The sequence below is a fragment of the Ostrinia nubilalis genome, chromosome Z, assembly GCF_963855985.1.
Source record: "Ostrinia nubilalis chromosome Z, ilOstNubi1.1, whole genome shotgun sequence".
Classification (NCBI taxonomy): domain Eukaryota; kingdom Metazoa; phylum Arthropoda; class Insecta; order Lepidoptera; family Crambidae; genus Ostrinia; species Ostrinia nubilalis.
The window spans coordinates 17,626,961-17,652,600 of record NC_087119.1 but is presented as its reverse complement, the minus strand read 5'-3'; the positions used below and the strand labels follow the sequence as shown (position 1 = coordinate 17,652,600).

The window sequence follows — 25,640 nt, the reverse complement described above, 5'->3', positions numbered from 1 at the left end:
CTAGTTTTTTGTCCTGGCGAGCTGATTGAATATCTTTAAGAGCTTGATTGAGGGCATTTACGGTAGAAGTTTGTTCTTTGAACCCAAATTGCTTCGGGTTCATAAAGCCTTTAGTGTGAAGATGATGAGTGAGCCGCTTAGTGATGAGCTTCTCAACCAGTTTTCCAAAGACATTTATAAGACCTATTGGCCGATAAGAAGACGCTACGTTGTAATCATCCTTGGTAGGTTTGGGTACAGCTATCACATGTGCCGTTTTCCAGATGGTCGGAAAATATGCCAGTTCAAAGCAGCGATTGAGAAGGCGGGTGATAATTTCCGGGAAGGTATGACAGACTGCGGAGATGATGTCGGAAGTAAAATTGTCGGGTCCGGGAGCTTTTTTGGGATTCATACTATCAATGCATGAGATAACTTCTTCTCGTGTAAATTCTGTATCATTAGGAGTGTTTGGGGTGTGATGACTTTGTTGCCTAGTAGTTTTGTGGCAATCAAGGCTATCAGTCGTATCATCATTGTAAAAGTTTTGCAATAGCTTTGCTGCCGTCTCTTCGCTATTTTGAGTATGCACTCCGTCAAAGGAAAGAGTGACTGCGGGCTTCGGTGGAGGTGCCCGTGTAAGAAGCCGGTTAGTGAGGGACCAAACATCCTCCTTCCCCTGACGGGTGCAAAACTCCCGAAAGTTTGTGGTAGATGCTTCTCTCAACATTTCTGCATACTTATGTTTAGCTTCAGCTCGTTCGCGTAGCACCTCCTCCAGATTATGGCCACTTCGTGCCAGTTGCTGAATTCTATGATGGAGGTGGATGACAAGCCGTTTTTGTTCTTCCAGCTCATCACTCCACCATGGGTTGTACGCGAGTTTGCCGCGCTTTCGGGGAAGAGATTTGTCGCATGTTTTAGTTATGGTTCTGTAGAGGATGGAAATGAAATCATCCACACCATCCTCGTTTAAAGTCTCGATAGAAGTATTTTTTAGCGTCGTCTTATTCACAAACTGTTCTAGTATATGGCGAAAAGCTTCCCAGTCCGCGTTATTTGTATCATACTTAAAAGTGGATTTTCTCTTAACTCTCTGAATATCAGACAGATTATGTAACAGAGTAAATTCTATCGCGTGGTGGTCTGAAGAGGGACAGGCTTCGATTTTTACTTGCCAGTTATCAATTTTATCGACGATGGAATCCGACACCATCGTTACATCTATAAATGATGTGCGTCTCACACCAAGTGCGACAGTTTCGTAGGTCGGTATAAGGCCTGTGTTGCATATCATTAATCCGTTAGAAGTGACTAGATTTACTATTTGATTTCCCCTGCGATTCGATGTTGAGGACCCCCATAAGGGATGCCATCCATTCAAATCGCCTCCAATGATGATGTCATCATCGTTTCGGGACTGCAGGAGCAATTCTAGCTTTGGTAAGGTGTGTGACTCATCGTCACGGGGCTCGACGTATATACTTGCGATTATGAGGCGGCGTTGTCTGATGGTGATCTGAACTACGCTGAGGTTGGGTGAGGAGTTTTGCGTCAGACCAAGTGTTGCACCAATCCCAGCTTTAACAATGACACAGGCCTTAACCCTCTGACCGTTTGCCGTTTGGAAAACCTCATAACCTGGAATGTTCCTGACCATTAATGAATCTTTGCGTACATAAGGTTCAGTTATAAGTGCTATGGGATAGTCGTTAGTTATAAAATATTTAATAAACTCATGGTGCCACCCGTAAGAGCGGCCTACATTGCATTGAATAAATCTGATGTTGTTGTTATTATTTTGATTTGTGTTACGCTGTGAACAATTTGCAGTACTAATTTTTATTAAATTTAATTGCCAAAATCGGTCATGGAGCTTATGCGCTCTGACATGACGTGATGGAGAGGACAGTTTGATGAGGTGGCGGAATGATTAGTGTTTATATCAGACTTATTGTTGGGTGTTTTGTTGGTGCAGTTGTGACATTTGGCCGCTTGTGGGTCTGCTTTGCGGGGGCAGTTTGAGAAGATATGCTCAGAAGATGCACAGTGTGAGCAGATTGTGACATCTGCGGTGCATTTAGATTTAAGATGTCCGTACTGCAGGCAGCCATAGCATTGCAGTAGCGGGCAAAAGTTTTCAGCATAAACGCGCTGATGGTCTAGGTTTATACGTCCCAGCTTAGTAATTGCCTTCCAAATAGATGGCGTAACCATCAGCACGGCATTGTAGAGAGATTGATTCTTTCGACTGTCCCGAACAAACCTAAGTTTCATGTCTACTAAGGGATCATTAGTAGCCTCCGATATGGTAGGATTTTGCTGTGAGATAATATTGCATATCTCTTCTTTGGGTGTCTGGCGAGATACACCTTTGAGAATCACCATCGGTTTGAGCTTATTCAGCGGTGTGGCCTTAAGAGACGGGCTGCTAGTGAGTCTGGTGACGGTTTCATCGCGCTGCGTCCTAGTGTCGAATTCCACGCGTAGTCGATTGTTAGAGATGGGTTGTACTCGCGCAGGGGCGTATGCAGTCGTACGGAAAGAGATTCCCTTGCGCCAGACATCACCCATCTCTGTAGCATTTCTAGCAGGAGTCCCTTTCTTTTCTATAACTATCGCGTGCCGACTGGGTGGTCTTTTAGGGGCGCCAGGCTGAGCCGCCATTTGAGCATATGTAGGCTGAGCGTTTGTAGATTTCGAAGCAGTGACCGGGGGTGGAGTAGGAGGTTTAAATTTCGCCATCTCCTCCCGAACGGCCTGACGCACAGCCGCAACGGTTTCCACGGGATCTAAAGTGACAGTAGGTGTTATGCCATCAGTTGGTAGTCCTGAATCTTTACGATTGACGACTCTAGTTAACTCATCCGTGCATAGCAAGATCGTGTCTTTTAGATCTAATCTCAGATTGTGGCTTTCATCCACAGCCCATTTTATTCGGTCGATTAATTCAATTGCCCGTTCCAAGCTATTTGTTGCCTTGGAAGGTGGAAGAATAACCGGCTTGCCAGAAGTTTTCTTCGTAGATTTTGGTGGGGCGGCTTTTGCCTTGGACGGTGTCGGTGAGGGAGAGCCAGAAATCGGCGAACCAAAGCCAAACTCGTCGTCTGAGGACATGTTTGTGTGGTAAATGATATGATTAAATTTAAGTGAGTCGCAATGCTCGCACTGAGCTTCAGTCACCTGCCTGCCACCTGCGTTACCGGGGTCAGGTCAGGGTCCAGGGATCGCGAACGTGGACGCACTCAGTGGGGGGATTGAAAGTGTATGCCTTCGTTTTTTAGCTGTAGAAAGGGGCTTATAACTAGAGGGTTAGTGAATTATGACTACGGTGTTATTGTATTTTGCATTGTCAAAGCGTCAAGTCTTTTGTTTTTAACATGCTTTCAACAAAATGTTAGTCGGGCCACCTCTTTTTTGTATGGGTTGTACTTTTGAATGGTTTACGACATGCACATGTGACTATTAGTTGTTTTTGCAAAGCAAAGGATCTCTGTTGTTTTAATTTTTTTTGTGTATTTTGGCAAATGTGTTTAAAGTGTCCATCTACTAATGTTAGTGCAATAGTGAAGTTAAATTTTATTGCTTTTGGAAACTTTTTATGGCGACCAGATGTTGACCTTTCTTGGTATTCGCTTTGAAATTTTGTGCAATAGATGTCTTTTATAGAATGTGTTTGGTGAAAGTTTTGTAGGGATCTTTCTTTGTTATCGATTATTATTTATACCTACTATAATGACATGCAGGAAGCAAAATACATGTAGATAATAATATGTAGAGTACATGTAGAATCTGTATGTATCAAAATTATTAATAAAAAAGTAAAGTTTATGGACCAAAAGTTAGAGCTTTTCATTTGACAAACTATACGATCTATGTTACATATTTTTAAGTGAAAATACTAGATCATAATTATGCGTTCGCTTTGGTGCTTTTTGGCAAGATAATTGACACAAAATATTTATAAACAAAGAAAGATAAGGAAAGATCTCACCGGGTTTCGTCGGATTAGTTTTCTAGGCTTTTAGCTTAGGCGCTGTGCTGGTCACTGTCACCTACTCGATGCTTTTTTCTCACCTACAGTTTTTCTTACACATTTTTTTTTTTTTTTTATCTATAACCACTATTTTTTGCACATCTGACTATGTTAATAGTTAATCGCGACTATGATTTCGGGTAATTCACTGTTAGAACATTTGGGTTTCACCGTCGCGTCGGCGTCAAACGCCATTTTTAGGGCTTTGTAAGTGCCTTTTAGGGTCGGACCGTCTGGAGCGCACGTGTTGCGCACGTCCACTCCCGAAGGCTGCCCAAAACGAACTTAATATAACATATTAGAACACTCAAAAATCAATTTTACTGGTAAAGTCGGCCCAGAAGTATTATCAACACCTCAAGTCACTTTGATTTTTTTAAATTAAATTAAAATAATTTCATAAGGCACTTAATCAAATTGTTTTTTTTTTTTTTTTTTTTATTGCTATTGACCTTATCTACATCATTTAATGTTAATTACACATTGGTGTGATGCATTTTTTATCACGAGGATTTTTTAATTTGAGTCATCCAAATGAAATGCAATAAAATTTTGAAATACTATTAAAAAAAAAAATAGAGATGCAATGTTATTGCCCAAACATGACATAAAACTTGATAAAGAATCTATCTAGCTACATTTTAACGAAAAGGTACTTAAAAAATATCAATAGTTGCATCCACTGCATAGAAAAAAGTAAGTACAGGCAGAAAAAAAATTAAAAATATAACAAAAATATTTTTGGCATCTCAATATATTTCAAAAATCGATTCAAATTCGTTGTAGATAGTCAAAAAACTTAACTAGGAATTACTTTTGTGCAATTTATTACGGGACATCCTGTACATGAAATAAAAAAGTCGTTGACATTGGGAACCGATGTCGTAAATATATGACATTGAGAAAATTGCCGTTTTCCAGATAAAATTTTTTATTTTATTTTTTATGATAATTATATCAATTATTAATACTATTTGGATAGTTTTCATATGAATTCACGACAAAAATAATTCCCGGGCCCCAGGAGGTTAAAATATTGTTGCAACATTTGACCTGAATCAAATGTATCGTAAATAGTAATAAAATTATGTCAATGTTACATTTGTGACGATACTGCGGATTGTTTTGCGTTGTAGTTAGATCAGCATTAAGTCTCTGCTAACGCGACGAAAACTGAAGTTTCAGTATGTGTGGCCAATGAAGAACATTCTACGGTAATAATGCATACCTACAATCTATACAACGAGTACATGACCATACCACCATACTTACGTTACCCTGTACATTGCCTTTTGTCAAGTAAGTAGCATGGGCTGTTTAGTAGGTAAATGAAATATTGTACTATAGTTTAAATTCGAGACAAAATAAGAGATTTTTTTTTAATTTGACCTGGTGATTATGGAGTAGAGTATAAAACTGTGAGAGGTTACTAACTTAACCCAAGACTGATTTACCGTATGTTTAATAAAATTGTACTACCTGATAAAAAAAGGACTTTAGCTTTAGATTAGAGGTTGAGTTCTTTTTATCAGACAGTAGGATTTAATGAGCCAATGTTGTTATTATCATTTTAACCTATGACATTCCATAGGTAAGCCTGTCTCAAAAAAAGAAATACAAACATTTTTAAATCCAATTAGCTATTGCCAACATTTAAAGCCGTCTATATATTTGATTTATAAAAGGACCTTATTATTAAGCCATGAAAAGATTTTGGTCCTGGTAAAGGTGTACAATGGTCAGTAGGTACTACCTTAATTGTACCCACAACACGTGCAACGAATATTCAGCGTTTGTGAAATTATTCCCCTGTTCGTGGGTGGGCCCCTAGTACATTTTTACATGTGTATATTTCACTCGAGCGTCAACTTCCATTGGGACTGACTGCAACCGAGAATCGATCTTATGCGAAATGTACCAAGACTTAAATATGCCGATGAGCCTAAAAAGTGCCTTATCGGAAATATTGCTAACTCACAAGGCTAATTCGGTCGTGTACAACGCACAATGGACCTATTTCACGAGCCAATTAACTTTGTTGCACTTTTATTGCTTGAATCTCAGTGCACTGAACAGATAGAAACGTGAGACTCGACTTTAACGATTTGATAACATAATAATAAAATACCCGATTTTAATTTATCGCAATATTATGACATTTGTAACGATTTATTCAAAAATAGTCATAAAATAGATACGAGTAATAAATAATAATGTAGGTAAACAAAAGATAATGTGAATTAGCATAAGGGGCAGTAGAAAAAGAATTCAAAAGAAAACTAATTTGTTAATTTCGATACGAGATTTCTGACCTTAGTTGCTGCAACTAAGAAGAAGGCCATTTATTATGTTAATATCGAATGAATGAAAAATGAATAATCAGAAATCCATCATATTTACTAATTTTAAAAATATCTTCAGCTTAGAAAATTTTCTAAGTAGGTAAGTAGCTCCTAGAAAAACGTTCTTTTAAATCCAAGAACAATTTTAGAATACAGATAAACATACTGAATAAACATCTCAGGAAAATCTATTTCAAGAGATTTTCTTTAATGATCTTAGTATTTAAACATTTCTGCGTTTGTTTGGCATTTAGGTAGGTACTCTCTTTGTGAATTAAATAATGTGTATCTTACGATATTTTTATCCACTATTTTTTGCAGATCTTAATCAATTAATGCAGATCTTAATGTTTTGCTTTTAGTTTTTATGTGCAGTAATGTCTTTGTCTTTCAGTCATTATTTGCCTTAATTATCATACTATGCAGAACCTTCTGCGTTTCTTACGTTATACGAATTAAAATCGAGGCTCAGTTTTACACAGTGCACTTCTCTTCGTATTTCTCTCCGGTATCCTCCGGTAGGTGAATGCAACCTCCATGCTTGCAGCGTAGAAATTTATAATCTGTGGCTATGCAACCTTTTTTTGAAAGAAATTGATTTGAAGTTTAGTGAATAAAATGTCTTTCTTTGTAAATATCACGAAATTCAGGGTGTTAGTTCCAAAATCATAGAATCCTCTTACAAATCTACCCTTTTTCACCAGGAAATTCTTTGCATCTCTATCGGCCAGTGGGTTAGCTGGGATATCAAAAACGATTATTCGATAAATACAATCACTTGCTGTGCACGCTGTGCAATGTAGTTCTTCGTTGTTCGTCTTGTGTTCGTCACCGTCGTATGTAGGTAACTCATTTTCCGTAGTTCGAAAGGTCTGAAAAAGCAGTGCTTAATAACATTTATCATGGTATCAACGTGGGTCTAATAAAACCTGAAGGTTTCACTCTAAAAATAGTTTGTTATAATATTTACGGGTCTTCATTAGATGCTGGTCGGTTCAGGTCGGGTCCTTTGTTCGTTTTTGTTTTTTGGAAATGACTTAAAGCTACATATGGGTAACTAGCGGCCGCCCGCGACTTCGTACGCGTGGATCCCGTTTTACACCCCTACTGCCGCACAATTTATAAACGCAGTAAGTAACACGTGAACAGTTTCGAGAAAAACGCGATCAAAGTTGAAATTTTATTTTGGGGTGTCTACAATTAGTTACGCAAAAATTTGTAAAAAAAAATATATGGGCTTATAGAGCTAAACTCAAAGTTTATTTTGATATGAGGTTTTTGTATTTTAATTAATATTTTGTATTTAAAATTATTAAAAAACTGTTTATGTTATGGATTAACTAAGATTTCGTTCGATACTTACTACCCATGAATGCAGTATGATTGTTCCTTACTGCGTTTATCAGTAGTTTTCGTTACTTACGGTACATGTGTTAAATGATTGATTTAAATTTTAGTTCTTACAACGTAATATATGCGCCGTATCTTCACAACTTACTGCATTTATGAGTGGGAGTGTGAATCAAAATAATTTATCAAAACTTTAAATGTGCAGTAATAATACAATTATACTGCGCTTATCATAAGCCAATAACGCTTTCATGTTGAACTTTCCCAAATGACCAAGGGGTAAATGAAACAAGTATTACAAAATAATTGCTGAGATCGCTTGTTATTCAATCAAAAATTAAGATATTGCACCCACTTTTAGATCTTAAATATACCAATCTAATAAAATAAAGACTCGGTCGTTCGTTTCAGCCGAAAGACGTCCACTGCTGGACAACGGCCTCCCCCAAGGATTTCCACAAAGACCGGTCCTGTGCCGCTCGCATACAGGCACCTGACGCGACCTTCACCAGATCATCGGTCCACCTAGTGTGAGGCTTGCCCAAGCTGCGTCTTCCAGCTCATGGTCGCCACTCAAGAACTTTCCTGCCCCAGCGGCCATCAGACAACTCATAGTGTCTCCAACCTTCAGAGAAGTGGGTACAGCACGGCATTTGACATGATTTTTGTCTTGTCCATTAAAGACCCATTTGTTGAGAGGCTCTATTGAGGCAATCGAGGATTGAGCTGAGATCCTCCACGTTCTCAGCCATGACTACGATATCGTCCGCGAATCAAAGATGGGTGATGTACTTGCTGATGATATTTATGCCATTTTATGCCCAATCCGCTCCAGTCCAGAAGCTTGAAAACATCTTCCAGAGTGGTAGTGAACAGTTTTAGAAATATGACATCTCCCTGTCTGACCCCTCGCTGCAACTGGAGTCCTGATCCCGGAGACGGACTGACATTGTGGCCTATTCGTACAAGCCATTCAACGATTATATCTATAGTAAATTTGGCACCGTTGGAGATATTGTAGCTTGAAGAGAGAAGTCTTTCTCATAGACCACAAATGCCAGACAAAGTTGCTGATTATTCTCCTCAGTTTTCTGCCATAGATAAGTATGTGGTCTATCGTACTAAAGCCTTATCGGAAACTGATTTGTTCGGGAGGCTAGATGTCGCGTGAAACCATTCATGATGACTCTCAAAAACAGAATCAGAAGTGAGATGGGTATAAAATTAATTCTTCAACAAGGTTTTGTTGCCTTTTTTGAAGAAGAGTATCACCACACTTCTGTGCCATGCCGTAGGCGTTTTTCCCACAAGGATGACGGAATCGAATAGCTTCTAAAGAGCCTTTAGTACCGGCGTTCCGCCTGATTTTAGAAGCTCAGCCGTGATTCCATCATCGCCCGGTGCCTTGTTGTTTTTTAGCTATTTGAGAGCCATTCTAATCTCGTACAGACACGTCCGGGATATCTTCGGTATAGTGTCGGGTCAATCTAGCTCTTAGGTCTTCGGCTAGATTTGTCATTTGGACAGGTTTTCAACTTCTTCCAATAACGTAAGAGTCAGCCACTGCGTTCATAACATGTTAACACCTAGGTAGCACTCTAACAATCCTTAGTATGTACGCAGTATAATTGTAATTACTGCATTAATATTAAGTACAAGTCATCTGTTTTTTCTATGGAAACATAATATCAGTGTGTGTTTAAGTGGAATTACTGCACATATACTATGTGCAAGGTGAACTTAACAATTGTAGAAACATAATAAGAATGATGTAATTGGCACATACTGCACTATTACTGTGTAGCAAATTAAGTAAGCGCGAGTATTCACGTAATATTAAGTTATTATGTGCTCTTACTGCTAACATAGTATGTGAAGAAACCTACAATCTGCTCTTTACTGCGTTTATGATAATATGTATCTTCCGTTCTAAGATAGATAGAAAAAAACGGGTCTTTGATTCTTATAGATCGCGATGTCAGGATTCAGAATATTCAAAACAATCATAAATGCAGTAAGTGGTACTTACTGCGTTTATAAATTGTGCGGCAGCCTAGGGAAGGAATTTCGTAAAATCCTTTCTTAGCGGATGCCTACGTCATAATATCTACCTGCATACCAAATTTCAGCCCGATCCATCCAGTGGTTTGGGCTGTGCGTTGATAGATCACTATGTCAGTCAGTCAGTCAGTCAGTCAGTCAGTTTGAGTTACATACAGGGTGAAATTTTGTAATGCCACCTGGAGGGAAAGTACTCTTAATACTGTAGGTAGAAAATTTTACTCAAAGAAAACATTCCCTTATTTTTGAAAACAAAGAGAACTGCATTCAAAGATTTTTGACGTTTGTCAATGTTAAAGTATGATGGTGCAACCCAGCCTAAGACAAGAAATACTGCAGTTAACTTGATGTCGAGTATTGAATTTTACAAACAACAGTAAACAGTTGCTGTTACCTATAAAATAAACATGTTAACTTTCCTGAAAACATTGAGAACACAGAAATATAGAACGCACAATTGCCAGTAATGAGAATTAGCTTGATTTATCTATTCGCTCTTGTTAACTTCTCTATTTAAGTAATTTTGAATTTCATAATCCGAGCCTGTTGAGTTGTTTCTAAGAACGGATTTGCGAACAATTAACAAAATATTAATGCTCGTATAATACGATATAAGTAATTTTATCTAGTCTTTGTTGAATTTAATTAAAATGAAAGTAAATAAAAAGTAACAGACACAATGAAAATTGTTTATTTTCAATAATTAAATAATTTATAGGTTTATTCCTGATTGTTTAGTTATAATTACGAAGATATTTCATTTACAATTTTATTGTGATAACGTTTCAGTTGGGCTATAAAATAATAGGGCTGCTGAAAAGTTTAATCGATACCAATATTGTATACCTGAAACTGTATTGTCATAATGTCACGAGGTTTATTAATTTTTAAATTACATATTTTGTACTTTAATAACCTGAACAGGGAAGTTTTTAATATTCTCATAATTGAATCCTTTCATAAAATGAGATGCGGTTTCATATTTATATTTCACGTTTCAAGGATTTTGATTAATTAATAATTTATTTAAATAATAGCAAAATTATCAACGCGTTGATTGAATAATGTGTACTTGAGCCCCCTTGTTAATAAAAAGTACTACTTAAACGTGATTTTAAAACAGGGATCATCTATGGTGTATTTATTATTAACTAGCTTTCCTCCCGCGGCTTCGCCGGCGTGTAAAAAGGGCTGTATTTAAGGTATTCCCGGAAATTATTCGAATTTTCTCGCCGTATAAACCATCCTTGGACTTCAACGAACATTAAAAAAAGAATTGGTAATTTTGGTCCAGGCGTTGTTGAGTTATGCACTTACCAACACATTTTAAGGGGGACGAGGTATAATAAGGACGAACTAGCCAAAGGAAGATGAATTTTCATACCAACTTTTTATACTATTGACTACAGTACAATTGACTAGAAAACTACTAAGTTTGTTATTCCTCGCTCAAATATTTTCGAAGAATCAAGTTTTAGCCTAGGCGCAGACCATCAACTTTTAGTTGGTCGATAGTTGTGCCCGATTTTAAATTGTATGAAGAATCGGCCAAGTCGAATCGGTATAATGTGCGCACTTCCATACATGCCCATACTGATCAACCGCCCAAGTAAACAATCGGCCGACGAAAAATCGATTGACGAAAAAGACAGGTGACGAATTATGCTCATAACTTTAGGATTCCTCATAACTGATTTCAATGTGGAACCTTTGTAAAATGTCTATGCAATTGTACTTTACTACTTGTAATTTAATCTTAGATAAAAAAGCCTAGATAGATAGTCAGTGCACGAAAAGCGAGGTAACTTTTAGTGACCGGAACGGCTTACTCGTAAATCTCAAATGAACTGTCAAAGTGAAAAATTGGTAAACACGTCTGACGAATTTTAATTAATCATTCGGGGAAATCGCCTTCACTGTTCACACTCCCCAACAAAATTGACATTAATGACATAAGGCGCTGGAAACAAGACAAGCATTGGGGGAGGTGAACGTAGTCAGCAGTAGACGTCCTATGGCTGAGATGATGATGAAGATCAATCTTTCGTTCGTTCGTTTCAGCCAAATGACGCCCACTGCTGGACAAAGGCTTCCTCCAATCTTTATTTTGTTGATGTTATCCTTACATAAAATATAACAACTAAATGAAACAAAAATACTATTTAGTGCACCGCTGAAAAAAAGAATACTCGTAGTATCAAAATCTTTTTATTGTAATATAACAAAGTAAGTATCTGATGGTGGAAACTTTGAAAGTTTTTAGTTAAAGACCAACTGACTTTGAAAATCCGATGCGTTTTCTTCGCTAAAAACTCTGATTTATCCAGTTCCAGGGGTTTATTATGTATGAGTCGGAATTCTTGAAATGCGTTTCGTTTTGAGATTGTGGGCTTGGAAACGCCCATTAATTACAGTGCTATTTTGGTTTAATCCCTGCGATCCACTGTCGCCTCGTCACCGTGTCGAAGTTAGCAGACATTTTTTATAAATGCTGGGAATATTTTATTTATTTATACAAAACTTTGTCTTTGAATTTTATTAGTTAATTCATCACGACGTGAAAGAATTTCGATTACCATCATTGTTTTACAAGGATAATTTTGTTTGACATTCCTTTACCAAAAGAGAAATATTGCGTTCGCTTTGAGACGTCGAGTCGCGTACGTTATTTGCGAGTGAACTAGTAATAACAAGCACGTTAATAGTAGGTAAACAAATAATAAATTATAAAGATGTTAATGATTTATTTATCTCTAAACTATACTATTTTATTAATTCAGTGTTATTTAACTAAGCTAAAAAGAAAGCGCTAAGTGACGTCCGTTAATTAGTAAAGGCCATCCAAATACTGTATAATCAATATGGAGCGATCGGTTTTAACTTGTTTAATTTCAAATGCTGAAGTAAAATGTTAAATAAAGATTTAGACTCACAGCATACAATATAACTTCGCTAATTAGTTAATTCAACTCAATAATGCTTTTCGGTGTGTTGGATTTTGTTGATTATGGATGATTATCTTCTGTTATGTGTGACTTGTGTGAGCTTGTGAGAGTAGACAGTAGGTAGTTGATAATAAGCCAAGAATATATTGTTTGTTATAAAAAAGAACAAGTAATAAATGTCTCAATTATATGGTTGGTGATGCTTTTACAAAGTGGCCTATAATTCTTTCGCAAATCACTCATTTCCTTTCCTTTCTTAATTTTTATGGTAGAATTTATCGTAACATTTCTATCGCAGATTTACTGTTTGTTGAATAATTTTATTCGCAGACATCTAAATATTATTATAAGTAGCATTCCTTGACCAATATTTCTTTATATAGCAACAAGAAGAATGGTCTGCCAGCGCTGGCCCATTTATACTGAAATTCTAATTTTTTGGTACAAGAATTTTTCTCGGGTGTCACGATGCAGCAAATAAATATTGGTCGTGAATTGGAGAAGTGAATCGATCTCGCTCTTATATAGATGATTCCGAAATTTTATCTCTTTCACCCTAATAGCCGGCTGACAAACATGTATCAGCGGTTAATAGGTGCGCGCGCGCAGCTGTTGCGAACAAATCAGCTCGGATATAGCTGACACTGTCAAAAAGCTAACACATCGGCGTGTGAGAAGAGCGCAAAGCGTATTATGCTCATATCCTTCAAGAGTGTTCAGAATAATTTTCTTATCAGGTTAGTACTAGAAATTGATTACGCTGAAAAAGGTTTTTAGGATTTTCATACATTTTATAGAAAAGATTTGTGTTTTATTAATTTTATTATGAACAAAAACAATCAATGCTGCACAGTTAAAGTTATAGCTTATAATGTAAGGTACACTAGAGTGTGTATTTGACTTACGTGATAAAAAAAAATGTTATATGTCGAACGAACACACTTACTGTTAATACTAGAAAACAAGCAGTTTTAGAACTTTATACAAAATAAATTACGCTTTTCTGTGTCAAATAAAGTTTTCTAAAATCAAAACCCTTTGTTTTTGTCCCTTGAAAACATTTGATTGTCGCGTACGTTCCTCCCTTGCGCCAACGCGCGCGTTACAGTCAAACATTACGAGGAGGGTCGCCCGTTCATTCAAGATTGGAGAAAGCATCCTACATATGTAAAAATAGATATTGTTGGATATTTATTAGCCATCTCTTCGAGATTCGATTTAATATTAACATTAGAAAAATATAGTCGGCACGTGTTTACGCGGTGGACGCTAATTTCTACGGAGACTACGGATTTTATAAAGATGTTCAAGGATACTTTTATACGCGCACTGTCGAGTTGGTACGATTTATTATTGTTTTCCGACATATTAACATTGTCATTATAATTAATTACTTTGAGTTTTTTGACCATAAATTATTTTTTCATCTGGTTTCAGACAAAAAAATGTGACTTTTTGACTGTTGTTAAATTGTCGCCAGTTTTGTTTGCCTATGGAAGACTTGTGTCATCTTAATTATTAAAAAGTTGGCGCTTTGCAACCGAGCGGGGGATCATTATGGACTTTGTATATTGCTAAGTTTGGCACGCATATTTTGGTTGCTCTTGATGTCTGATACCAGGAGGATTCTGTTCTCGCAATACTAGTTAGAGAAGAAAAGTTACTTGTTGAATTATCATAAAAAGGAGCCATGAGCACTCGGTGTTATAAGTACTCGTACTACAGCGCTATATTAGACGCCTATGGCTGTACATGATGTATGATGACAGGATTGTGTTCTCGCAATCCAAATACGAGTAAAAGAAGAAGAGTTTAATTGTAATTATTGCATTATTACCTAATCTCATTATCTTCACTTCGTTAGCAAATTAATGAATGTTTACTGTTGTTTTGTCCAGGAGCTATCAATCCATGCGATGTCCACCCACGAGCTGTTGAAGCCAAAGGACGAGCCTTCGTACTCTTTGGCGCCCTCGGGAAACTTGTGCTCTGTGAGCTTGCACCACTCAGGTTTGTGTCTTTAAATATTACATATTTATTTATCCACCTTATCACACGAAAAATAATATAGGTTACCATTAAAATCCTGCATTCAATAGTGTTGCCTTAATCATAGACTGCCACGACATTCATAACTTCTTAAAAAAATCAGAAAGGCATAGCCACTGGTGAAAACAAAATATAAAAGGTGAACTTTCATTCCTAGGCTCAATAATGATTTTTAGCGATGCGTCTATGACATCTCAATGTTTGGTAGGTAGTGTGCTGTGAGTTGCCATGTTTATTTGCACATGGTAGAAAAAAACTTGAATAAACAAAGAAATGTATTTTATTTCAGTCCTGTAATATAATGCCTATGCATTATTGCGCAGTCCGAATTGAAAGGCATGGAAAACACTTAATATTGATATCAGCTATCCTGTATAGAAATCTATCCTACTATTGTCACTCAGTCACTACGAAAACAAATATGTTTTACATAGAAGTTGGAACAACAAATGATTGGTCTCGAACTATCCATTATTATAGAATTCCGATAAATTAATCTGTGACTATTTGTTTAGGTTCTGCATAACAATATTAAAAACAATGTTTCAAAATGGGCCGAAATGTTTGAATGTTTTTTTTTAATTACTGTGTCAATCAAGTACATTCAGTACTAATGCTGGCACATTTATTTATACACTCAACATCAAATAAACCGCACCTTCCGCAACGCGAACTTTAAAGATTTTCTTCTGACTCAATCATGGTGCCCCAACAAAACTGGTGTTATTTGAAAGCTTAATAAATATCATTAAAGAAAAACATGGCACATTTAATTTCTTATTAAATGATTAACATATACCATAAATGTGACTTGAAAAAAGACCTCACTTTGGGCTCACCTCTGGGATCAATTAGACCAATTTTTATGGTTATAAAACCAAATAATGATCTCACGTGTCCTCTTTAACTGATGGATATCGATTAATTGCAACTTAACAGTTTTATAGCCGTAAAAGTTGGCTCAAGCGTAACTACCAATTTTTTGATTAAGTGACTCTGGATCCTTCTAAAGACACATTTTTGGGGTAAAAACCTTTCCTTTAATGAAATGAAGTTTAGAAATAGGCTTTTAAATGGTGCCAATATTGGTGGGATGTGGGGATGCAAACGTTTGAAATGCTTGTCGCGGGAGGTGCGGTTTATTTGATGCCGAGTATATGTAGGCTCTTTTCAGGGCACTATACATGTCCCAAATATAACTTGCCCTACCGCCACTTCGGGACAACATATCGGCTGGAGTGCTGAGAAGAAGTGGTGGAAGAAACTCATTCATCTCAGTTAGTTATATTAGTTACTAGCGGCCGCCCGCGATTTCGTACGCGTGGATCCCGTTTTACCCCCTTAGGGGTAGAGGTTCATAAAATCCTTTCTTAGCGTACCATGCCGAATTTCAGCCTGATCCGTGCAGTGGTTTGGGCTGTGCGTTGATAGATCACTATGTCAGTCAGTCAGTCAGTCAGTCAGTCACCTTTAAGTTATATATGTATATTTAGACTAGCTGTGCCTGCGACTTCGTCCGCGTGGAATAATGACTTTGGGTAGGCACTTTTAATAATTTAGTCTAATTATTTTACAAATAAGACACACGAGCGTAAATACTTAAATAAGCTACCTATGTATTTAAACGAAAACATATTATTTAATAACAAAACAACTTAAAATGTTTGTCACGAAAAACATTATTTAGTTAAATTAACCATAAATCAGCCCGCGTGCGCGATGGCGATGGCGCGTTTGTTTTGGTCGAACCTTTAGAGTAAGAACACTCAGGCATATGAATTTACCCACCTACACCGTGCTGCGCCACGCAATATTTTTCCCATGTTAGGTGTAAAAAACATCTTCCCTACAAATTACAGGTTAGTAAATTGGCAACCTAAAATGACCTTCCATCATCAGCCAACCTTAATAACCTGAAAGAATACAAATCTCGGTCTATTCGTACCTGTAATATTTAAAAAATTATCCTCCAACTCGTAAACGTTAAGGAGTTTTGCCTTCCATCATCAGCTCAACATGAAATGATGAATTTCAGATGCTTGAATAATTTAAGAAAAAAAAATAGGAAAACGTAATACGTGCCCATAAAATTTGAGGGTTTGCCGCGATTTCCCTAGGATCCGATCATCAGACCCTGACTTGGTGACAGTGGGATCACGTCGGGAGTATCCCTATCGAAAAAAATAGAAAAAGTTTCAAAAGTGACGAATTTCCTCCCTTAATTTTATTACTCCCTTCAGCGTAACATTCTTAGAAACTTTAAATGTCATTTTTATTTCTGTCTAATCAAAAGCCTAAAAATAAGTATCAAGATTCTAATTGCTTCATTTAACCTTTCATCCCCCTTTTTACGCCTTACAACTTCTTTTTCGCATTAAAAATAGCTTATGTCCTTTCTCAGACTCTGGTCTGTTTGTGTACCAAATTTCATTCAAATCGGTTCGGTAGTTTTGACGTGAAAGCGAGTACTTTCATACACCCTTTCATCCCCCTTTTAACCCCTTACAACCCCTTTTTTGCAATAAAAAGTAGCCTATGTCCTTTCTCAGGCTCTAGACTATCTGTGTACCTTTCATTCAAATCGGTTCAGTAGTTTTGACGTGAAAGAGAGACAGACAGACAGACAGAGTTACTTTCCCATTTATGATATTAGTATGGATATCTTCCAACTGGGCCTGTAGGCGTTGTTTTATTTCTAGATAAGCCCTATAGAACGATCAAACAAAAGAATCGGTAAAACATCATGTGGCAGGTATGTTTTGCCTAAATTAACTAAATGCCTAGGATGCTATGCACGCCCTGGGTGTCTGTAAATAAAATTAGAGCCAGCTACACAATCAGGGGTGGTTTGTTTGCACTGTTAGTCGCTTTGTAGTGAACTTGTGTGTATATCATCGCATCGCTACTTGTTGCGCGATTTAACTGGCTTATTGTGTAAATTAGCCACAAACTTTAAAACAAAGCTTGTGGATAGCTCTGAATATTTTGTAGAAATTAAAGTAGGTACCTATTACACTTAATAGTGGAAATCCGTGGAATGCGTTCGGTTGAAACGTTGGTTACTTGGTATCTTGCTGAATACAAAGCAATAATATCGAATATTGAAGTTGTTCTTGTTTAAAGTTAACAACAACTTATTCAATGCACCTACACTTATTCAATGCACCTACACTTATTCAATGCACCTACACTTATTCAATGCACCTACACCTAGTATTGTATTGCTGCAATATGGAAACCTTCAAAATAAATCACACAAATCCGCCACCAGATTGGTTTGGTGGAAAGTTTGAGGTTTGGATGTTGATAGCAGTGTCGATGTGTTAAAAGTTCATTCCATCACAACGGTCCATTGCCTCTATTTGTTCTGTAGCTTAGTTACGAAAACTGACTACGCGTGGCATCGCAAATTTATATTTTCTAGGCTTGTTAAATGCGAGTAAAGTGTGTTTTAAGGGCTTTCTTTCATCATCATAATCATTTCAGCCATAGGACGTCCACTGCTGAGTATAGGCCTCCCCCAATGATTTCCACAATGGCCGGTTGGTGGCGGCCTGCATCCAGCGCCTTCCCACTACCTTTATGAGGTCGTGGGTTCACCTTCTGGGTGGACGTCCTACGTTGCCTTTTCCGGTACGTGGCCTCCATTCCAGAACCTTGCTGCCCCATCGGCCGTCAGTTTTGCGCATTGCCACTTCAGCTTGCTTGCTAACGCTAACTTCAGCTTGCTAATCAGTTGGGCTATGTCAGCGACTTTAGTTCGTTTACAGATCTTCTCATTTCTAATTCGATCTCGTAAAGAAACACCTAGCATAGCCCTCTTCAATACCTCAGTCAATCAAATACCTCAGTGCCTAAAGACGAAAATCTTCAATCATCGTGTGTTAAGTACCAGTGATGATATACTTACGGCTCGGAATCGTGGCCTCTCAATATGGGCCTTATAAATATATGTATAATAAGAGCGATCTTTAATGACCAAAAGAATTCCTTTCCCGTATGTTACGCAATAATCGGTTTTATAAAATGTTTTTATTGGAGGCTCAGGACTTACTTGCAGGAGATGAACCTATCATGCAGACGCTGTTATAAGATAAATAGTTATCGTATAAAAGAATAATCCCCTCAGATCATAGAAAGAGAATAGATATGAAGTCGCGCGTAAAAACAACGAGAACCAGTGTCCCCACATTTCCCCCACCACAGCTCCCACACACACATTCAACTGTGTAAAAACAAAGCGACTGAGAGTCTACGACAACATGTGCAACCGGCTTAAAAGCGCTGTGATTGGCCAGAAGGCGTGCCTTATGGCCAATCAATGGCCGCGTGACGTGACGCACACTTAGAAAAAGCTAGTGAGAGAACAAAGATAAAATGGAGTCGACAAGATATCGATACTTTAAATCGCTAGGGGCAAGGCTCGAAACTGGTTTCACAAAATGCTTATGTATGAAAACCTTTTTATTATTATACGTTATCATTAACTACTATCACGCATTTATTTTTTAATTATGGCGATCTGCGTACCGCATATGTTTATCAAAAATAATGGCTTTCAACTAGCTCTTATAGTAATTACATAGTTGACAGTTACTAATTACTTCTACTGTAATTATTTTTTTTTGTAAAATCTTATAATCGCAAGTAACACATCATTTTTTTATTAAAAATTGCAAAATAGAAAATTATAATTTACTTCTATTTATCGATAATAGGAAACCGCATTAGAACACGAGCACGGCACTATGTTACGACCGGCACATGCGGCCGTACTGTGTATTTTCACACGACAGTGGATATCGGAAGAAATTAAATACATTGCGCAGTAGTTGAGCATGACATAAAGTGGTTGCTAACTAAATCGTCAATGTACAAGCGTGTTAGAATTTTTATCACCACTGATTTCGATATCGCAGTAACTGTTACGGCACTGAATTCGTTCGTAAAAATGTTTAGTTTTTTTTATTTATAAGCAAAATACCAATGGATTTGCAATACTTACATGTAGTAAATGACTCCATTGTTCCTGTAGTTCTTCGTTTCACTTGTTTTATTGCACGAAACGACGCATTATCCAAAATATCGGAGAACATTTCCTTAGTACGACTGAATCGCGACTAACCTAGCTACGCGGCCGATGTTCGTTTCTGGGCATATCGCGGAGACACGCGCCACGCCCCCGTTTCACATCTATTCCCTTCTATGATCTGAGATAATCCCTAACTAATTAAACAGTTCTTCGCGATTCCTAATGAGACATTTATTTGTGAAACAAGGAAAGCAAGGTAAATATAGCATCTCTTGTCTACGGGTCGGTAGGTTGAAAAAGGATTGAATTACTATTAGGGGAGTGTATTTCGGAGAAAATTCACTGTACATTATTTGCGACTAATTAGTAACACAGCTAACTTCCTAATGGACTATCCGGCTAGTCGGATCGAGGTCAATTTAAGTAAAATACCTTGAACTATTTATTTTTGTTCCGTCGTAAAAATACAGTTCCAAGGGCAAGGCAAGATGAGAAACTTAGTTGTTTTAAAGTTTAATATTATTGCGTATTAAAAAAGGAACTTATTAGCATTATTAACAGGAACATAAGAGTAACATAAATATGAAACCACTACAATACCGGTGTTGTATGAATGCATTGATAAATTTGTTAACTGCTAAATGTTTGGTGTCACGCAGCCGTGTTGAAACATAACGCTCTTATTATAACTGCTCGCGAGTGTAGCGCAGTGTGACTGCGGGTCTTTAGACCCATTTTGAAACGTTGGCACGAACTTAGGAATATTTAATTTACGACCCGACCAGCATTGTTCATTCACGGCGGCTCGGGTTGATTGTCGATATTAAAAGTGTCAAGCGTGCGCTGCCGGAAATTCGCTGATAGATTTAATCGCCTTGCACTGAAATAACACCGCGCAATAGGTTTGGTGCAGGGAGTGTATTGCCAGGTCATTAATGCCGTCCGGTGTGCCCGCACTAAAACCAGCTGCTATTTTCAGGGAGCTAGATCCTTGAGGCCTGAGATTGAAGCCAATTTGCGTCACTTCACTATTTCATGTAATTGCTTATTTGTCAAGCGAAATTGCTGCGGTAATTGCTAAAAAATGTATAGATTTTTTATCTTCTATAAAGTTACCTTTTCCCTTTCGGCCGCTCTACAATATCTTTTACTGATTCATCAGATTCAGTTAATTAGGTAATTCGATATTTCGGTCAATGGTTTGCGGATTAACCTAAAACTAATACTATAATGGTTACAAGCAAATACCAAGGGTCAAAAGCCCCACAAAGTGCAAATTATTTAACGATGTTCTAAATGTACGAGTATTTACGCAATTCACGAATGTTAATAATATAATATTAGTTTCAATACGTCTTAAATAATCATAGTTTTAGCGTACGATGGAAGTGTCACTGATATGTTCTGTTGAGCTTAGTATTTCCATGCAAAATCTTTGATATGCTATTTACAGATTGAATCTATTTCATAAAAACAAACTCTTGTTTGTTTGTTGTTTTGATAATGTTTCTCGTAAATCTCATGCTTGGGGTAACGATTTCATTCCTCGTAAAATCGGTATTATTAATAATATACAATAATATTCTATTAATCTAATATTTGTACAGTCCACAGCACATCAGATACTAAATTTTTGCTCCAAAATTACAGAACAAAACTACAGAACTCTACTAAAGTTCCCGAAGTCCTACCTAGAATTCGAAGTATTCTTACACCAACTATTTTCTCGTAGAATCCTAAGCTTTTTTTCTTGTCATGCTTTTCAGTCAGCGGGAAAATGATCATGACAATGACGATGATGATGATAATGATATTGATGATAAGGAGGTATGGAACTTTAAAAACGGATGATGTTTTAAACCACATATTTTAAGATTTCATAAACCACCAAAACATTTCAAAATGTACTCGCATTTCGAAACTCGAAGTGCGCACAACCCATGTTATATCGGACAAAACCTTTTGGCTACAGATAGGCAAGCTCTGGTGGTCATGTTCAGTGCTCTCTGTAAAACAATACCATTGAACTGCGATTGTGATCGTAAAGTGGCTCGTGACGAATCCAGTACAAATAGGAACGTGTATTTACTGAGCATTAATGTTAGCACTTTTAGCACAGTTTACACCTAAATCGATTTGACATCGAAAGAAATCGATTTGACTTATACGCACCGATAATTCATTTACAATGGCTTTATCATTTACGATTCTTAATACATTTCAACACCATAAAATGTGGTTGAAGGTGTAAAATAAAAAAATGTGTAACAGGAATCGTAACTCTAACTCATGGTTTGACGTTGAAAACTTGTATTATGTTACTAATTAAAAATATTACAATTTCGTTCATTCATAAAAACAAAACAATATAAAGTCTCGATTTCATACTTTATTTTTTAAACCTTACTAATCGATAAAAATAATATTTTTTCAAGTCCCAATAAAATTGTATCAATTTTGCTCCAAAATCTAAGGATGGAAATAAAACAATTAATTCCGATAGTGGAACTGAATCCTGCAATAGATTTATTGCTTGCTATCAAAGTTTTTATCCGATTTCATCGAATTCGAAAGAGAATATAACAAGAATAAAAGAATCGAAAAATGAATCGGATCAATCCGCTGTTTTTTAAGAAAATATATTTTGTTTGCACAGTTAGATACTAACTTAAGTCTTTTAAATCAATTTAGTGTAATGTGTAATGTAATAAAAATGTTATTCCTACTCATAGTTACGTACTCAACTACTATACTTTTTCTTCAAAAACAATAGCAAGTACGACCGGTTTAGTGTTTGTAGTTTGAATATAAGGATAATTAATTTATTATAAATGAATACTTAAAGCTTTTAATGACGCTTAAACTTCATTGAGCTTTTCAACAATAACTCGAATCTGCTAATGGAAACTTATTTTGTTTGTTTATACATAGATTATTGTATTCCAAGTAAGTACTACGAGTAGTTAAGTATAAAATTGTAATTCCATATTATGATGATGGTTGCTTCTTTTGGTGTTAATTAAAAGATTTTTTAAGAAATGAAATATAAAATACTAGCTTAGATTTGTATCTGAATGAGAAAGAGGATTTAAAAAATGCAGGAGTGAGAGGAGACAACTCCTTGCCGCTGTCATCTCCTACATAGGTTAATGGCCTGGCATTTATTGTAGCTTCACATTCGCAAAGGATCGTGGATAATTCGTCATATGTCACGCAAGACTTACCTAACACTTTACGCAATAGATCCTTTATTAAAAGAATCAGGCGCTTCCAAAAACCTCCCCACCATGGGGCTGTAGGTAGGTAATAGGTATATTCAATTCTCCCTGTTGCGTATCAAGTCGGAAAACTTATAGATGTTGCATGCCAGTTACGGGACTAATCCCATCTCTCTTTCCCGCCACTACAACTTCTGTATCCTCCAATGTCTGCAGAGCTTGGACTCCAATGAATGTTGCTTGCCATTTCGAACTGGTTGTAGTAAGGTAGTAATATGACCATAATATTGGTATTTGCCAAGATGTGTGTTGATTTTCCCACCGCTGCAGCTCCTGTAGGTAGCTAGATAGAGTTTGGACTCTAATGAATGAATTGTTTGCCAGTTGAAACTGGTTGCAACGTAGTAATATGACCATAATTATTACGTGCACAGTATTGGTGTTTGCTAAGATTTGCGTTGATGCCGGCTTATCTACAGCACGACCATCGCCGTATCTAGCGGGCGGGCGATCGAGCCCCTTACGTCACTAGCGGTCACGTCCCCTTAACCTCGCCCGCTGCGCCTTCGCGACTGATTACAATAAAAAAACGGCCAAGTGCGAGGCGGATTCGCGCACCGAGGGTTATAAACAAACTTTTAGGTATGTAAATACCAATAAAATGAATATTTAAGTGGCTGACATTCGCGTTCATGTCTTTTCGCGCAAGCGTCCATGCGCGCAAATGGATTTTCACACTTGTGTCTTCGCGCAAGTCTTTCGCGTTAGTGTCTTTCATGCAAGTGTCCCAATACGGATTTTATTCTGTGATAGTATTTGATGTCATAGCGGCAACAAAATACATCATCTATGAAATTTTCAACTGTTTAGCTATCACGGTTGATGAGATACAGCGTGGTGATAGACACAAAGCAAAGTTGTAGTAATAAGGTCCCGTTTTTACCCTTTGGGTACGGAACCTTAAATCGATGGATAACTCCTAGAACAATCTTCAATACCTATCCGAAATAACGACTAATCGACTCGTCGCGGTCAAGTACACGCATTATCTACCTACTAGAAGATATGTTTAATTAAAAGAAAAATGGAAAACGCATAAATCTTTATTGAACCTTTTTATCAGTCGCAATAAATTCAGGGAAGCATTAAGAATTTAAAACGATTTTACGACTAACGACGTTTACATATCATACAAGATATCTTACTTTACCTTTTAATAGGTCTTTTTCCTTTCCATACAAATGAACTACGTCGAGCGCTCTACTTTGACCAATTCAATTAGTAATCAAAAAATTTAATGTTGCTCATAAATTAATCCGTGGTTTGATTTGATGTGCAGAAGCACCTACTTATCTGAATATTCACCCTATGTAAGTAGGTACCTATTCTATTCAAAATTTAGTTATGTCATACTCGTAAGTACCTAATGCTTATCAAAATATGTAACAAACAATTAACCTAAATTTTAATGCATTTTCCAGATAAGTAACAAATCTTATTAACAACTTCGTTCAGATACGTGTAATCAAAGTTAAAGAGCTAACAGTTCAGGGCCCCTTAATACGTATTGTATAATACTTCATTGCAAAGTTGATATTAAGTTTAAGTATGCTTACTAAATGATAATATGGATAGATAATATTAAGTACTTACTAACAATGTGTAAAACTTTTGTACCTACCTACCTACTGTCTATAACGAAGAAAGTGTTTAGAAATTATTCATACAGGGATAAGGAAAGCAAAAGATAATAGAAAAAATATCATCATCATCAGATCATCATCATCTTCACTACACGGAGCACGACCCTCTCATTCATTAGAGGCACTACACACTTTCCTGCTGGTCAGACTTGAGGAAACTACCATTATGGTTGTACATTTGTTCCGTAGTCGTTTTCGACGACATCTACGGGGTTGAAAAGAGTGTGATTCTATTTTACGACAAAATGACCAGCTGAACTATCTTTGTTTAAAAAACTCAACTTTGGATGTGTAATATTTTTATACTAAAAAATGTATTGGTTTTATTTTATTCTACCTAACCCAGTCACATTTTGTGTAAACAGTGACTGACATTCGTGTTAGTAAATACAATTTTTTCCAATGATTGCAACACGGGAACTAAATATATCATTTTCCCCATAGGCACAAGTCAATGTTTTTGCAAAAACTCTCAACACGTGGGCGCACGGCGCGGGTTTTTTATTCATTTTTGAGTGTGGATTGTGGTTATTTTTTATCTGTTTTTAATTTTGAATATTAAATGGCTTCCGATGTAAAAATTTCACAAAATATCAAGCTAACAAAACAAACAATGCACATTTTAGTTCTGTTTAGTTACGAGCGGACATGAAGTAAGTAAGAAGAAGTCTTATAAGTTCAAAATTCATTTTTGAAAACATCACCAATGTAGTCTACAAAACAAAAAGTTTAGATAACATTCGGCGGTCTTCTAATGTTTAACAGTAAGAAATAAATGCCTATAACGGATGCTGACGAGCAAACAACTGAATGAATTGATCTTATTGTCTGACAAACGTTCTGCCGTTTGTGATGAGTCATTACTAAGTATCATATTGTATTAGTGGAATCGCTGCTTACTTAGTCCTATTTTGAGTCACACAGT

General features: G+C 36.8%; 1 protein-coding gene across 2 annotated transcripts in view; it reads left to right on the top strand.

The window, feature by feature from the left end:
• The window catches only part of LOC135086660 (forkhead box protein L2-like), a 66,789-nt gene that overhangs the window by 20,448 nt on the left and 20,701 nt on the right, over positions 1 to 25,640 (top strand). For both annotated transcript variants that reach the window (XM_063981431.1, XM_063981432.1), the window contains exon 3: positions 14,612 to 14,723. In XM_063981431.1, the coding sequence (XP_063837501.1) occupies positions 14,612 to 14,723 (112 nt within the window). The remainder of the gene's footprint in view (positions 1 to 14,611; positions 14,724 to 25,640) is intronic.